This window comes from Phyllobates terribilis, unplaced genomic scaffold (genome assembly GCF_046119375.1).
Source record: "Phyllobates terribilis strain yellow unplaced genomic scaffold, ASM4611937v1 Scaffold_1__5_contigs__length_1240528914, whole genome shotgun sequence".
Classification (NCBI taxonomy): Eukaryota; Metazoa; Chordata; class Amphibia; order Anura; family Dendrobatidae; genus Phyllobates; species Phyllobates terribilis.
Window position 1 is genome coordinate 48649857 of NW_027362761.1, and position 17072 is coordinate 48666928.

At 42.2% G+C, this 17072-nt stretch overlaps 1 protein-coding gene across 1 annotated transcript in view; it reads left to right on the forward strand.

Moving 5' to 3' along the window:
* DGKQ (diacylglycerol kinase theta) overlaps positions 1–10654 on the forward strand; it is a 157820-nt gene extending 147166 nt beyond the window's left edge. Inside the window, exon 23 of the mRNA XM_073661678.1 lies at positions 512–10654. Coding sequence (XP_073517779.1) covers positions 512–616 — 105 coding nt within the window. The 3' untranslated portion in view covers positions 617–10654. The remainder of the gene's footprint in view (positions 1–511) is intronic.
* Positions 10655–17072: the final 6418 nt, after the last annotated feature.

Genomic DNA, 17072 nt, shown 5'->3' on the forward strand with positions numbered 1-17072 from the left:
AGAAAAATCTTTAAATGAGAAGGTGTGTCCAAACTTTTGGCCTGTACTGTACATCTCTATATACCAGTACAATATATCTAGATGAAAGATGAATACTATTTAGCGTTTTAGGCAGAGCAATTCTTTCTATACTTAGCAGTACAGCCTGTGGCTCACTGCTAATCCTACTACCTGCCATGTGAGAAGTTCTGAGTTTGAAATCAGAGGAAAGCCATACTTCAAGAAAAGCAAAGAATTTATCAAATATATATATATATATATAATATAAAATATAGATGATCAAAACACTTGTTTTAATAATGGTATCAACAGCGTCCTTTTATAGGAAAGTCCCGTTTAGGTGCTACTGCTTTATCTCTTGGCATTCACTATTAGTGAGCGTGCCAAGTGCACAAGGAAATGTTCTTTTCAGCATCTATCTCGTTTGGATAATAGAGGGTGTAGGGAATCCTGTCTATCATATCCCATGCACATAAGTGATCTGATATATCTAATTGATTGTATTTTTTAGGTCCATATGCTAAAGAAATCTAAGCAGAAGCAAAAGAAAACCTCATCAAGCTCCAAAGAATCAAAAGGAGATCCTGTTACTCTCTCTAATGACAATGGAAGCTAAGAGCAAGAGTGCACACTGGAACTTCTCAGTAAAACACTGCCGTGCAGACCTCGGGCGCTAGAGGACCAAGGTCCCATAAAATGCCTTCTGAGGGACCCTGTTGCAGAATTCTACTTCCATAGTATACTTTTCTGGTGATGCAACCATGTAATGCAGTCCCTGCAGCTTCCAGTGACCATTTTAGTAATAAAATAATCAGGACTGTAGACTTGTATACATACTGTAGTACTGTAGATATTACTCCAGGGTTAACAGGTAGCGTCTGCATGCTACAACATGGCTGTCAGGGTGCATATGTGAATATTTGTGGCTTACACTGTGCACTGGGTGATTATTTACTGTTGTGGTTATGCTTGGATGTATCAAGGATAAATTGTGCTAGTCTCTCCCGTCAGTGATCACATTGTCCACACACTTGGACCAATAAGCAAGTAGGAAGGGCTCCTGAACCGAGCAATGAGTGACCCGCCTTATTAAACGGCTTGCCATTAAACAAATCCCATACATGTTCTGTACTGTATTTAAAGCACTGTTTTTTAGAACATATATTTTTATTCAGTGGTAATATTAATATGAGTATTTTTAAAATATTTGCGTCCCCCCTTCAAAATAAAAAAGCTGGCTTTATCTGTATTTCCCTATTAGAATTTAGGCTATGCAAGGAAAACTTGACAGTAGATTTTGCCAAGGATTATATAATATCTGAGAATACGACAGATTTTAATGGCAGTGGCTTAGAATAAAGTTCACATATTTGGTGTGTGATTCAAGGAAGTATTCATTCCTTGTAATATATACCTGAAGTATTGCCACTGATGAAATATGTGTGATTAATTATTTAGCAACTGTGGACCATTTAGTAAGCTCTGCTCAATAGATTATTTTTGTATTTATTCTAATTTAAACCTAGTGATCAGGTTTTAACCAAAGTAACGTTTGTGTGACTGTGTTATGTAATTGTGCTGGTAACAATTTAATGTATATTGTCTACTACAAAAGTCCATGTGTATTAACATCCCAGAGGTGTCCTAGTAATCCTTCAGTCAGTGGGAGTTCTGTAGTCTTTTTACTTCTTAGTACGTGGTATTTTGACACTGATATTACATTAGTTATCTGTTTACTACATTTTTAACAGCAAAGATTTCTTTTATATATATTTATATTGTAAAACTGCATGGAAGGATGTATTCATTGTGTTTAGACGTGATGCTAGGAATAGGACAGTTCTTTGTACAGAAAATGCTGCAGCAACATAATTTTATGTTATCCCTTCACTACCTAGGGGGGAATCAAGCCAAAGTTCCTAAGTGGGCATTTTACCCACATCTCAAAGTACGCAGGATTATACACTGTGCGATCACAAACATTGAAAGCAAAATATTTTGCATTCTTTATCTATTGGCAAGTAAGCTTCAAATTATTCTTAATGTAGCCTTTAAAAATAGACACTATAAGGGACATTAAAAGCATTTCTAAATTAGGATAATGGCCTTTAAATTTCTGCTTAATGAGTAAATGTACTTTTATGAAAATGGTTGATGTCTTAGAAACAGGTCACAAGTTTTGGTCCTTGGGTGTTTTGGTCAATAGAAAGTCTTTCGCTACTTTTTTTTTTTTGGGTGCGTTTCAGTCCAAAATAATGCGTAATGCTGTGGGACACATTTATGAACCATTTGTGCCAGACGTTAGAGCCATTGTGACCTGTGAGAGTTGGCTTGAGGCTTGGCCAACATTTAGATGTTTTACAAATGTAACATAATTTTTGTGCAATCTTACTCAAGTGGCATAAATATTCAAGAAAAATCTCTAGACATATATAAACTTGCAACAAGTTTATAATCACCCATGCAACATTTTAATAAATTTGTCACAAATTATGGAGATGTTAAATCCAGCAAAAGAGTATTTTATTTAAAAAGAAAAACAAAAAAAGCATTTTTGAGTTAATCTTGAGAAACAGAGCAAGGAGCTTCACGGATCAAAACTTCTGAAATTTTTCTAAAAGTGTAGTTACACTTTAAGATCTGAGGCACTAATGACTTTATAGAAGCATTAAGGCGGAAATGAATAATACTAAGGTAGGACGTGTGGCCATCTTTGTTCTATACATCCATGTGTGTAATTCCCATTCTTTAAGCCTAGTGTAAGCAGAATGTTACATTCTAATGTAAATATAGAAAATATAATTATTTATTGTAAAGCAGGCTAAAATCATTAGCTCAGTGCTAATTGGAAAATATTTTTGTCTTTGTAAAGAAATAATATCTAATCCATTTACACTGTGGAATAACTATTTTGAGTTTTTTTTTCTATTTGGTGTACATTTTACAGACATTTTTCCTTTTGGAGTAATTTGAAATTATTCCAAACTTCTAGTTGATGTGAGCTTTGAGGTGCTAAACTTATACACTTATTATTATTGTCTTATGTAATTAAGTTATACCATATACTTTGAATGGAGTCATTGTCTTGCATGTGCATTATGACCGTTAAAATGGAGACCCCATTCTCCTAAACAGTAGGGGCCCAGTATTTGGACACCAAGTGATTATAAATTTATCACCTATTAAAAGGTGGTAAATGTTGTTCGTGGGCCAACCTCCTTTATCATCGGTGTCTCCCAAGAAAAATAGAGTTTTTTCCCTTTTAAAAGGGCTATCCACATTTGGGGACTTTTTTTTTTTTTTTTTTTTTAGTCCTTTTTAGAGTTTGGGTTCATTAAAGAAAAATTGCACTTTTTCATTGTTACAGGCCTTTTCTTTCTCTGGACATTTAACTTTGATGTGGTCATAAATCAGCTGAGAGAAGTTCAGAAAGACAGATAAAATAGTCACGGACTGTTCTCAGTTAACTCATTCTGCAGTCAGCAATAGACAGTGTGATACACCAAGGCTATAGAAACAACGGTGCAAACTTTTTAATGAAACCAATTGCAAAAATGATTTTTAGCCCTAAATACTTGTCTAGAAGTTTAAAAAGAAATGTCCTGAAGGGTGGGTATCCCATTTAATGCATAGTAACATTCTTACACCATATAATTTGTCTGTTGAATATTGCTGTGACCTCAAATATGGTTAAAACAATATTTTTATGGCAAAACCGCATAAGCTGTAGTGCAATATATTGTGTATGATTTAATATAGCACCTCATGAAGAGGACCACTTATGTGACTGACTAGTTGCGTCATTTTTATGTTTATATGATCTATTTTTTATTTTGTAAGTAATACATTATTTTCTGTATAAATTGTGATTCAGAGTTTATTTTTAGGATTAAAATCAGTTTAATATATTGTGAAATATGTAGCATAGCTTTATGTCACAGTGAATATTCTAAGCTGCTGAATTACCATTTGTAATAAAAATCTACTAAACAGCATGAAAAATTCAAACCTTCTATTTATGTAATTTTCACTAGCCTCGTCATTCCATTGTGCCTTCACATACCAAAAATTCAGATCTGCTGCCGTTGCAGCCTGATATTACTTTGACGACCGGTAACTGTTCAGCGTTTTTAATCTGTGTATCATTTCATGCAGGCATCCGGAGCTACTTACAGGGAACATGGGGAAAAAAGAATGAAATATCTTATATTTGGACTATCCCAACTGGCTTTCTCATTCTTGTAGATGACCCCTTAGCTACAAAAAGCTGAGGTCTAAGCAGTTCATAGCATTTCCCACTTTTGTGTAACCTTTTCTTAGAGCATCTGTCACGGTGACTTATTTTTGGATAAATTACGATTACTAATTATAATGCATATATTTTGCACTATGTGATGGTTATAGTCGTAACTTGTGATCGTTCTGAAATGTATACCTGCTCATGAATATTCATTATGTAGGTCTAACTTAGTACAGTCTTGTCTACAGATCTTCTTTTTCCTGCTAAGCAACTATGAATGACTGTCCATGCTTTCACTAAGCAAATCCACAAACTGCACCCTATAGATTAATTGTCACATAAAAAAAAACAATTACTCTTTGCACCAGATTAAAATCTCTTTTTTCAGAAATATAATTGAAGACAGTGGGAAAACTTTAAGCTTGTGGGTCACAAACGATCTCACATAGCACTCACCCTCCTTGGGTCCAGCTCTCCTCTGCTGCTCCGGTCTTTATTACATTCTCCATCGATGATGTCACTTTGCCTAGTCGAAGCCGCCACCTCCTCTCCCCGGCCCGCCCCCCAGATGACAAATATGACACTCTACAGTGTCATAGAGGGGGCGGATCGAGACTGAAAGGGCGCGATTTCACACAGTTCTGCCGCCCTTTTCAGCTCTCCGCCCCCCTTCTTTCTTAACTTTACTCCAGCGGCCATTATCTGCTGCAGGATAAGGGAAGACCAGCCAGTCTCCGGGGGGGCACAGGACCTTGGATCTTCGGCGCTGGACCTAGGGGCACACCGGTGGGATAAGATCACAGCTGGAGTTCTTCCTCGGCTGTGAGTCCAGGCTCCTCTACATAGCCACCCCTGTAGGGCCCTCTGCATAGCCACCCCAGTGCACTATGCTGGGCTCAAGGTCCAAGAGAACCAGGCAGGACTGCTATTATGCACTCTGTACAGCCTGCAGCAATACTCTCCCAAGTGGCAGCACGTACCCGCACTGCCAGGACTGCATCCAGACTACTGTGCCAGAGCCCCAAGAAGCCCCTGCCAATGCTTCGGTGTCTAATGCCACGCCGGAATGGGTCACTCAGATGTCGCAATCTATGACGCAGTCTATAGATAACCTAACCTCCACATTGCTTCAGGCTCTGCAGTGTCATGTCTCGTCTATGAACGCTACCCAGCAAAGAGAATGCTCGACTCAGGCACATGACGACCCGTGCACATCCACGTCTAGGTCAGGATGCAAGCGGACCCACAGGTCACGTTCATCTGCGTCATCCCATAGCACACGGTCATCCCCTTCTAGGGAGAGACACCGTAGTTCCAGGTCATCTAGACCGTCCCCTACCAGGGACAGACAATGCAGTTCTCCGCAGCGATCCCCGACCAGAGAAGGCCTCCACCCTGGTTCACCAAGCAGGAGACGCCTTAGCGATACACAGGATTCTGAAGGCATCTGTGATTCCGACTCAGACAAGGAAACTGAAGGGTCTCTGATCCCAATCCCCCATAGCAATACAGCGCTAGTTGAGGACGTAATCTCGTCCATCCATCGGGTGCTGGACATTTATGATCCGCCCCCGGAGGCACCACAACACAAGATTTCCTTTGAAGGACTTCTGAAGCCGCCTAAGGTCTTCTTTGACCACCCAGAGTTTAAGTCGATCCTTAAAAAGCAGTTCTCACAGCCTGAGAAGTTTACCAATCGAAAGTATCTGGAGGCGCGGTACCCCTTCCCACAGGAGACCACCAAGGAATGAACAGATCCACCCGAAGTGGATCCCCCAGTCTCTAGGCTAGCAGCACAGTCACTCCTTTCACTGCCGGATAGCTCAACCCTAAGGCTGTGTGCCCACTATGCGTTTCCGAAGCGTTTATGCTGCGGAATTTCCGCAGCATAAACGCTTGGTAATCCGCCCCCCATGGTCCCCAATGACAAGCCGCAATGTCAATGCCCATGCTGCGCTCAAAAATCCGCAGCATGTCCATTAATTTTACGGACACGCAGCGTAATCGCCGCCATTGACTTGCATTGAAACGCATAATATCCGTGTTAGTACATTTGTACACACGGATATTATGCGTTTCTATGTGCGGATGGTACCCAAGTCTGGAGGAGAGGAGACTCTCGTCCAGACCTGGGTACCATAGAAACTGTAAAAAAAAAAAGAATTTAAAATAAAAAAAGTTTATACTCCCCTTCTGATGTCCTCCCGGTGTTTTGTCTGCTCCGTCCGGTGTCTTGCACTGCTCGCGCTGTTGTGAAGGACCTGCCATGACGTCATGGAGTCATGTGACCCATCACATGGCTCAATGACATCACCGCAGGTCCTTCACACCACCGCGAGCATTGCAAGAGACCGGACGGAGCAGACAAAACACCGGGAGGACATCGGAAGGTGAATATAAACTTTATTTTTTACCATTCTTTTTTTTTTTTTTTTTTAACGAACTTGGTCACACTACTATAAATCCATGCCGGTTGCATGGATTTATATAGTGTGAACAAGTTGTCAAGCACTTTTCCAAGTGATGCTAAAATCGCTTGGAAAAGCTCTTGATAACCCGCATGCAGAAATGCATGGAAAGACGCTTGACAAACGCTTCTACCTGGCGGGAAAAACACATGTAAAAAATGCATGCGTTTTTCCTGGCAGGGAGAAGCGTAAAAAATATGCAGCATTTCTGCATCGTGGGCACATAGCCTAAGGGACACAGCAGACCGGCAGGTAGAACGCATGGCTCGTTCAATTTTCGAGGCCGCAGGGGCCTCCCTGGCTTCCGCGTTCTCTTAAGTTTGGGCTGCCAAGGCCATCCTGGCTTGGGCCCAAAATTTACAAGCTGGCCTCCAAGTATCTGCTCCTGGGCTGTTGGACCAAGCGGTTCAAATAGCAGTTGTAGCAGATTACATGCTTCATGCAGCTCTGGATTCTGCAAGGGGTGCAGCGGGGATAGCATCAAACGCCATCACGATTCGGCGTATCCTCTGGCTGCAGGAATGGAAAGCAGACTCGACCTCAAAGAAGTCCCTCACGCACCTCCCGTACCTCAGTGGTCGACTTTTTGGTGAACAGTTGGACACGATGATATCCAACGCCACCGGGGGTAAGAGTACCTCTCTCCCCCAACTGAAACCCAAACGCACTTACAAGAAGCGTAACCAAACTCGATTCCGATCCTTTCGGAACTCTTCGGGCTGGTCTGTCTCGCGGCCAGCACAAAATAGCAACAGCTCCCTACGCAGGGACAACTCGCGGTCGACGCAAAAGTCTGACAAGACCTGGCAGTCAAAAGCAGGCCAGTCAAAGTTCAAAGGAGGAAAATCTCAGAATTCCTCCTCATCATGACTCACAGACTCCGGCTGACTTTTGCTCTTTCATCAAGTCTGGCTGCCTATTACAGAAGACGGGTGGGTCAGGGAACTAGTGTCTTCGGGATACAAGATAGAGTTCACTTACAACCCACCAAGCAGACTTTCTTTCTGTTCCTCCAAAACCGCCAGCCAAGGCTTGTGCCTTCCGCCAAGCGGTCTTCTCGCTTCTTCAAGCAGGAGTCATAGTACCGGTCCCCGCTTCCGAGGGTTCTACTCCAATTTATTCGTAGTCCCCAAGAAAGGAGGCGGCGTACGGCCCATACTGGACCAAAAACAGCTCAACAAATATGTACGGGTACGTCACTTCCGCATGGAGTCCCTTCGGTCCATCATTGCGTCCATGGAAAAGGGAGAATTTCTCGCCTCCATAGACATACAAGACGCATACCTGCATATACCAATTGCACCCGCCCATCAGAGATTTCTCAGGTTCGCAATCGACCAGGACCACTACCAGTTCGTGGCTCTCCCGTTCGGACTCGCCACGGCTCCCAGAGTGTTTACCAAAGTCATGGCAGCCACCATGGACGTCCTGCACTCCAGAGGCATAATAGTCGTTCCATACCTGGACGATCTCCTTATCAAGGCTCCCACCTTCAAGGACTGCGAGCTCAGCGTCTCAATCACAATCGACACTCTGTCGCCTGGGTTGGTTAGTCAACCTACAAAAGTCATCACCAACCCCGAGTCAGTCTCTGACCTTCCTGGGAATGGTATTCAACACCTTCAGGGGTCTAGTGCTCCTTCCCAAGGACAAGGCACTGCCTCTCCGTCTAGGAGTTTGCACTCTCCTCAGCAAACCCCCTCGATCTCCGGTTTGCCATGAGAGTCCTCGGCAGGATGGTGGCGGCAATAGAAGCGGTCCCATTTGCCCAGCTTCACCTCGGGCCTCTCCAACTAGCCATCCTCAAGTCATGGGACAGGAACCCTTTTTCTCTCGACAGGGAGTTCCAGCTGACGTCGTCAACCAGGAGGTCCCTGCACTGGTGGCTCAAGCCAACCTCCCTAACAAAGGGGAAATCCTTTCTCACGGGTCAATGGAAGGTTTTGACCACCGACGCGAGCCTGACTGGTTGGGGTGCGGTGCACCTACACCAGAGAGCACAGGGCAAGTGGTCCCCAGCGGAAGCAACCATGCCCAGCAACATCTTGGAAATTCGTGCCATTCTCCTGGCATTGAGAGCCTTCCATCACTTAATAGCAGCCTCTCACATCATAGTACAGTCGGACAATGCCACGGCTGTGGCATATGTGAATCACCAAGAGGGGACCCGCAGTGTGCATTCTCCACTGGGCGGAAGACACAGGTTCGGTTCTCTCTGCGGTCCACATTCTGGGTGTGGACAACTGGGAAGCAGACTTCCTCAGCCGGCAAGGAATGGACTCGGGAGAGTGGTCTCTCCATCCCAAAGTTTTTCGACAGATCTGCCATCGCTGGGGGACTCCGGAAGTGGACCTAATGGCATCCCACTTCAATGCCAAGGTCTCCAACTTCATGGCCAGAACTCACGACCCGCGGGCGCTAGGAGCGGATGCCCTGGTTCAGGACTGGACCCAGTTTCAGCTCCTGTACATTTTTCCACCTCTCCCCCTGATATCCAGAGTGGTGAGGAAGATCAAGCAAGAGGGAGTTCTAACCATCCTAATCGCACCGGACTGGCCCAGACGTACATGTTACGCCGACATCGTACAGCTCACAGCAGACTTCCCCTGGCGTCTCCCCGACTGCCCGGATCTTCTGTCACAAGGCCCCTCTACCACCAGAACTCAGGGGCCCTCAATTTGACGGCGTGGCCATTGAGACCTGGGTTCTAACCCAGTCAGGGTTCTCGCCGGACGTCATTGGAACCATGATCAGGGCACGGAAGCCAACCTCTGCTAAGATTTATTACCGTACCTGGAAAGCCTTCTTTACCTGGTGCGAATCTCGTGGCCAGACCCCATTCCCTTATTCCCTCCCCAGGGTACTTGGGTTTCTCCAATCGGGTCTGGAGGCCAGACTGTCCCTGACACTTTATTTTAATAGGATGGCTGATTTAAAGCCCTGAAAGATGTCTGTCCCCAATAACGGTCTTCTATGTGACACATCTGGAGTGCAACAGTGGCTCCTTTACTAATTCCCGAACATAAACCACAGTGGCCCTTTAGGTCATGTTGCACTTTATTTTGCCTGACAACTGCAATACATTATACCAGACACAAACCGCTGTAAGCATTTTAGTAGTTTATAAGGGTTTTTAGTTTAATTCTCCTTGGCAAACTTGATCCGCATTAGCTTGTATATGAGGCGCAGTTTTCTCTGAGCACCTTAAACATATCTGGTACATATATTTATCTGTTCAGGGTATTGCATTGATGGTTCATCATTAATACATTTGAAGCAATATTGTCATGTTATAACCAACACTGACTGCTGTATAAGCTGGCATACTTCACATTCTACCACCCTGCCCTACGCCACCCACTGTGCCATTGTTCTGTATTATGCTGCCTTCATCATCTTTTGTGTATATGCGCCTAAAGAGAACTGGTAGAAAATAATGTGGTTATTAAATCACATATATGATTTAATTTAATAACCACATTTTTGCTCGACAGGTTGCCTTTCATGTGTACCTCACACGTTTACTTGTGGTTTAAGCTTGAAGATCGACTTCTCTTGGTGTTACCTGTGTCTACCTTGCTATCCTCTTTGTTGGTGATCTATACACATTTTCACTTTGTTTCTTAAGTGTAAAGTTTTGTATTTAAAAGCGTTCCGCTTTAGTAGGACTCAAACACAAAGACTGTATTTTTTTGCAAGACTGCTTATATCTATGTACATGTTTTCTTGTATTAATTTGCACTGATTTCAGTCCTATATTGAGTGTATATCAGAATATCAGAGATCTATATTAAATATTCCGTGATCAATACAGTTTGCTGTCTGTGTTTAAATCAAATTTTGGTAACAATATATGTCTATAGTACTTTGTTTCAAATTCAATTAATTATTGAAATAAGTCAGTTATGTATTTTTGCTGCTAAACTATAAAAATTTTACCTTCGGTCTTGTTTGTTTTATTGTGTATTTCTTGTGCTTATGATTCTTCCAAATCTGTTTTTATTTAATATGCAATCATTTTCTAAATGGCAAAAGATTATGAAAGACTGACTTGTACAAAAAAAAAAAAATAGCCTTAGACCTCATTCAGACATCAGTGCTTTTTCAGATGTAAAAAAAACAACTACCAATTCCCATCAGTGTGTTGTATTGGATTTGCATAAGTGTTTGGCCAGTGTCCGTTTTTACCATCAGTTATTCTTGTATGTAGCAAAAAACTGATGGAGGTTTCTCAAGCTTCTCCCATCAAACATGCATTACAAACTGACAGCGCTAAGATATCATCCACATGCTGTCCGAGTTTTTCACTGACTCTTAGGTTCCGATTCATCAAGACCAGGGATTTTCTCGCCAGTTGGAGTCACGTGCTCCTGATTTACCAAGAGGCGCACACTTCTTAATGAATCGGGAGCATCTGACGAGTGGTGTGCGACTAGAGTCCCCGAACGGGGACAAAATCTTTCAACCCCTATTCCCTCCCACCGTTCCCCACCGAGCTCTCCAATTCAGGAAACCACAAAGCGTAAATGAATGTTCCAGGTTCTTTCAAGGAAATGTCCATATGTCCTTTATCTCTTGTAACGCGGCAATTCTTCAGTTTTGGTCTCTTCTCCTTCCCACTCCCCCTCCCCCCTCCATACAATGTATTTCATGCACTATAAAGTAAAATACTTTAATACATATCATACTTTTTTTTGTTTTTTTTTTTTACTTTCTCTTCCTTGATTATTTAGATTCAGCCTATTTAATCATCATGAAGCCCTCTTCTAGTCAGCAAAAGAAAATAATGCCTGGGACCACGTTTGTGTTATAGGAGCTAACGCCGGGAAATCTAGCCACGGTGCAATTTTTCAAATTTGAGTGGGTTTCCCCTCCTCTGAAATACATATTTCTCTAGACAAAGCATATTATTTATTCTAGAGATATATTCCTGCATATTTGGAGGCTCAGCATCTTTCCAGTGAAAGGCAATACGTTTTTGAGCTTGCTACAACAAGCGGAGGATAGCGATCTGGTGGGTCTCCTCAGTTGGTAGAACATTTACACAGTCCAACATGCAGACAACGGGGTTTGAAGTGACCACACACTCAAATACCCTAGATATAAGATCTAAAACCTCTTTCCCAAGTTTAGGGCAATTCCACATTACAAGGCACAGATCTGCATCAGGATTTCTTCAGCTATAGCAATCTGAATCTATTTTATAGCCAAAAGTATATAAGTGCAGGGGAGTATTGTACACTAAATGGATCAGATAGTAGTGTGAGAGTCTCTGCACCTCACTCATTGACTCCCAATGGGATTGACTGTAGAATATCCTCCCATATGTCTTCACTTCATGCTCCCATTTGGTTTTAAGATTACAACTCCTTTTCTTAAGAATCTGTTCCATGAGGCATTTGTAATGTGAAATTATTCCTCTCGTCGACCATTCCCCACTACAGTATCCAAAAGTCTGCTCCTTTATTTTGAAGAAGGGAGGATTGTCTGGTTTGCGATGTGTAAGCATGTCTTAACTGCAAACATTGGTAAAATCCCTTACTTGGGATTCCCAATTCCTTTTGAAACTCTTGGAAAGTCTTGAACATATTATCTTTAATTGTGTGATCCTGGAGAGTCCCAGTCTCCAACATTGCCTAAAACCCCCTAGCTTATCAAATTCTGGGTAATTAGAATTGTTCCATATGGGTGAATATTTTGAATTACCATGCCCATCATCTCTTAACTTTGGATTATATTTTGTGTATTCCTCTAATAGTTATTCCCGATGGGACATAATTTCATAACCCTCCACCCACCAAAGTCTCCACCAGGCTTTCTACCTCCAGTGCGTGCCTAATCATTCTAGTGGAGGAAGATGGAAGCTGACTGACTTATTTGAAGATCTTGGTCTTCATGGTGTTGTTTAGTTAGTGGTGCTTCTTACGTAACCCCTTCCTGACATTTGTGGTATATATACATCATTGTCTGGAAGGGCTTCTCGACCAATGCAGTATATATATGTCATGGTGATCTCCGCCGGGTGTCAGCTGATTCTGACAGCTGGCACCCGGGACTCAGTGCCAAGAGCGGTGCCTACACCGTTCTTGGAACTTTAGCATGCCAAATGCTGAGAATGAAGCATTTAGTGTGCAGGCGGAGGGAAGAAGGTTCCTCTGCCTTTGGATCGGAGACCCCATGTCGTCATTGCGGGGTCCCGATCGTTGCCATGGTGATACAATGTTGCCATGACAACATTTGGGTCACCAGAGCTAGCAAAGTTGCCAGATCATGCAAATGCATGATCTAGCAACTTTGTGTGTCAGTGCAGGACTGACAGTTTGTATAGTATAGAAATGCTCCTGCATCACTATACTATACAAGCGATGAGCCTGCAATTGGTGAATGTCCCATAGTTGGAAAAAGTGTAAAAGTGAAAAAAATAATTGTAAAAGTATTAAAAAAATAAAATAAAAATATATTATACCCATAAATACATTTTTTTGGATGAAAAAAATAAACAAAAAAGTACATATTTGATATTGCTACGTCCGGCACGACCTGACCTATAAAACTGTCCCACTAGTTAATCCTTTCAGTGAACACTGAAACAACAAAAACAAACGATGCTTTATCATGATACCACCGAACAAAAAGTGGAATAAAATGTGATCAAAAAGACGAATGTAAATAAAAATGGTATCGCTGAAAACATCTTATCCCGCAAAAACAAGCTGCCATACAGCTCCATCAGCCGAAAAATAAGTTATAGCTCTCAGAATAAAGGGATGCAAAAAGAATTCATTTTTCTATGAAACAGTTTTTGTGTAAAAGCATCAAAACACAAAAAAACGCTATGAATGTGGTATCACTGTAATCGTACTGCCCCAAAGAATAAAGCTGCCTTATCAATTTTACCACACTTGGAACGACATGAAAAAATACAACTTCTGAACTTTTGTTTATTCTACCTCCCAAAAATCAGAATAGAAAGCGATCAAAAAAGTCACGTGCCTGAAAATGGTACCAATTAAAACGTCAACTCGTCCTGCAAAAAAAGAAGCCCTCACGTGACTGTCGGACGAAATATTTAAAAATTATACCTCTCAAAATATGATGATGCAAAAAACAGGTTTTGCAATAACAAGCTTCTTTTAGTGTATGACAACTGTCAAAAAGAAAAACCCGCTATAAATCTGGTATCGCTGTAATTGCACCGACCCGAAGAGTAAAGTCGCCTAATCAATTATACCTCACCAGGAACGGTGTAAAAAATAAAACCAATTCTTCACCTGCTGTTGATTTGTTCATTCTGCCTCCCAAAGATCGCAGTATGGCTCGGCTCACATTTATCCTGCACTTAGCGCTTACACCAGGGTTTCTATGTAAATCTCTGAAATACGTGGTTCAGATGGAACCCCCGGCAGAATATTCCCTATAATGAGGCAGATGGAGGCACTGTGGATGCCGTCTCGCCTATGATCTGTTGGTGTCCATCTTTTTATTAGGCATGCATAAAAGTGCATTCGGTCACAGTTTTGTGCACTTCTGAAAAGGACGACGCTGAACAGAGGCCAGACGGAGTCCAGAGTAACTCTCCTGCCTCATTATAGTGAATGGATATCTCGGGGGTTCATCTGAATCACGTCACTCGGAGATTTAGATGGAAACTCCAATATAAGTGCTCAGCATAAGGCGCAGGATTAATGTGATCCAAAATGTTATGTAAAATGTTCCCAACAAAAGCTCCAGATCAATCCACAAAAAAAGCAAATCCCCTCTCAGGTCCGTCATCTGTTATCAGAAATATAGGGGATTCCACACTACTGGTAGCACAAAAGCTCTGGAAAAGCACCATGGCTCATCGCCGCCCAAAAGAAATTGAGCAAATTCTGCACTGCCAAATCCAAATGCCCCCTTCTGCAGTTAGCATCCACATGTTTGCCATTTCTGTAGCGATGAGAGCCTGCCTAATTTACAGGTACTTGTCTCCAGAAGCACGAGCTGAGCTCAACTACTGGTCACTATAACGGCAGTTTGCAATTTTCACTGAGCAACATTTGCAGCTGCTTGTTTCTGAAAAAGACCCATGAAGTCAAAATCGTCACCTACACCTGTAGATATATTCCCAAAGTGGTATAATTTCTACATTGGGGTCACTTGAGGGGGGATTCTGCGATTCTAGCACTTAGGGGCTCTGTATATGGAGTCTGCTTACTATTCTAGAAAAATCTGTGCTCCCAGGTGGCAAATAGCGCTCCGTCTCCCTCTAACCGTGTGGCTAAGCAGTACTGTACAGCCACATATGGAGTACAGTACAGACCAAAAGTTTGGACACACCTTCTCACTTAAAGATTTTTCTGTATTTTCATGACTTTGAAAATTGTACATTCACACTGAAGGCATCAAAACTATGAATTAACACATGTGGAATTATATACTTAACAAACAAGTGTGAAACAACTGAAAATATGTCTTATATTCTAGGTTCTTCAAAGTAGCCACCTTTTGCTTTGATGACTGCTTTGCACACTCTTGGCATTCTCTTGATGAGCTTCAAGAGGTAGTCACCGGAAATGGTCTTCCAACAATCTTGAATTAGTTCCCAGAGATGCCTAGCACTTATTGGCCCTTTTGCCTTCACTCTGCGGTCCATCTCACCCCAAACCATCTCGATTGGGTTCAGGTCTGGTGACTGTGGAGGCCAGGTCATCTGGGGTAGCACCCCATCACTCTCCTCCTTGGTCAAATAGCCCTTACACAGCCTGGAGGTGTGTTTGGGGTCATTGTCCTGTTGAAAAATAAATGATGGTCCAACTAAACGCAAACCGGATGGAATAGCATGCCGCTGCAAGATGCTGTGGTAGCCATGCTGGTTCAGTATGCCTTCAATTTTGAATAAATCCCCAACAGTGTCACCAGCAAAGCACCCCCACACCATCACACCTCCTCCTCCTCCATGCTTCATGGTGGGAACCAGGCATGTAGAGTCCACCCGTTCACCTTTTCTGCATCGCACAAAGACACGGTGGTTGGAACCAAAGATCTCAAATTTGGACTCATCAGACCAAAGCACAGATTTCCACTGGTCTAATGTCTATTCCTTGTGTTCTTTAGCCCAAACAAGTCTCTTCTGCTTGTTGCCTGTCCTTAGCAGTGGTTTCCTAGCAGCTATTTTACCATGAAGGCCTGCTGCACAAAGTCTCCTCTTAACAGTTGTTTAAGAGATGTGTCTGTTGCTAGAACTCTGTGTGGCATTGGCCTGGTCTCTAATCTGAGCTGCTGTTAAACTGCGATTTCTGAGGCTGGTGACTCGGATAAACTTCTCCTCAGAAGCAGAGGTGACTCTTGGTCTTCCTTTCCTGGAGCGGTCCTCATGTGAGCCAGTTTCTTTGTAGCGCTTGATGGTTTTTCCAACTGCACTTCGGGACACTTTCAAAGTTTGCCCAATTTTTCAGACTGACTGACCGTCATTTCTTAAAGTAATGATGGCCACTCGTTTTTCTTTACTTAGCTGCGTTTTTATTGCCATAATACAAATTCTAACAGTCTATTCAGTAGGACTATCAGCTGTGTATCCACCTGACTTCTGCACAACACAACTGATGGTCCCAACCCCATTTATAAGGCAAAAAATCCCACTTATTAAACCTGACAGGTCACACCTGTGAAGTGAAAACCATTTCCGGTGACTACCTCTTGAAGCTCATCAAGAGAATGCCAAGAGTGTGCAAAGCAGTCATCAAAGCAAAATGTGGCTACTTTGAAGAACCAAGAATATAAGACATATTTTCAGTTGTTTCACACTTTTTTGTTAAGTATATAATTCCACATATGTTAATTCATAGTTTTGATGCCTTCAGTGTGAATGTACAATTTTCAAAGTCATGAAAATACAGAAAAATCTTTAAATGAGAAGGTGTGTCCAAACTTTGTTCTGTACTGCATTTCTACATTCAGCAGAAATTGTGAGACAAATTTTCCCAGTGTGAAAATGTAAAATCTGGGACTAAAACAAAATTTTGGTGGTAAAAATGTAATTCTTTTTTTCTTTGCTGCCCAATGGTATAAAATTCTGTGACCCACCTTTGGTGTCAATATGCTCACTGCACCCCTAAATTAATTCATTGACAGGTGTACAGTGCCTTGTGAAGGTATTTGGCCCCCTTTAACTTTTCTACCTTTTGCCACATTTCTGGCTTCAAACATAAAGATATAAAATTCTAATTTTTTGGGGAAGAATCAACAACAAGTAGGACACAATCTTGAAGTGGAACAAAATTTATTGGATATTTTAAACTTTTAAAAAAAATAAAAACTGAAAAGTGAGGCGTGCAGTATTATTCGGCCCCCTTGAGTTAATACTTTGTAGCACCATCTTTTGC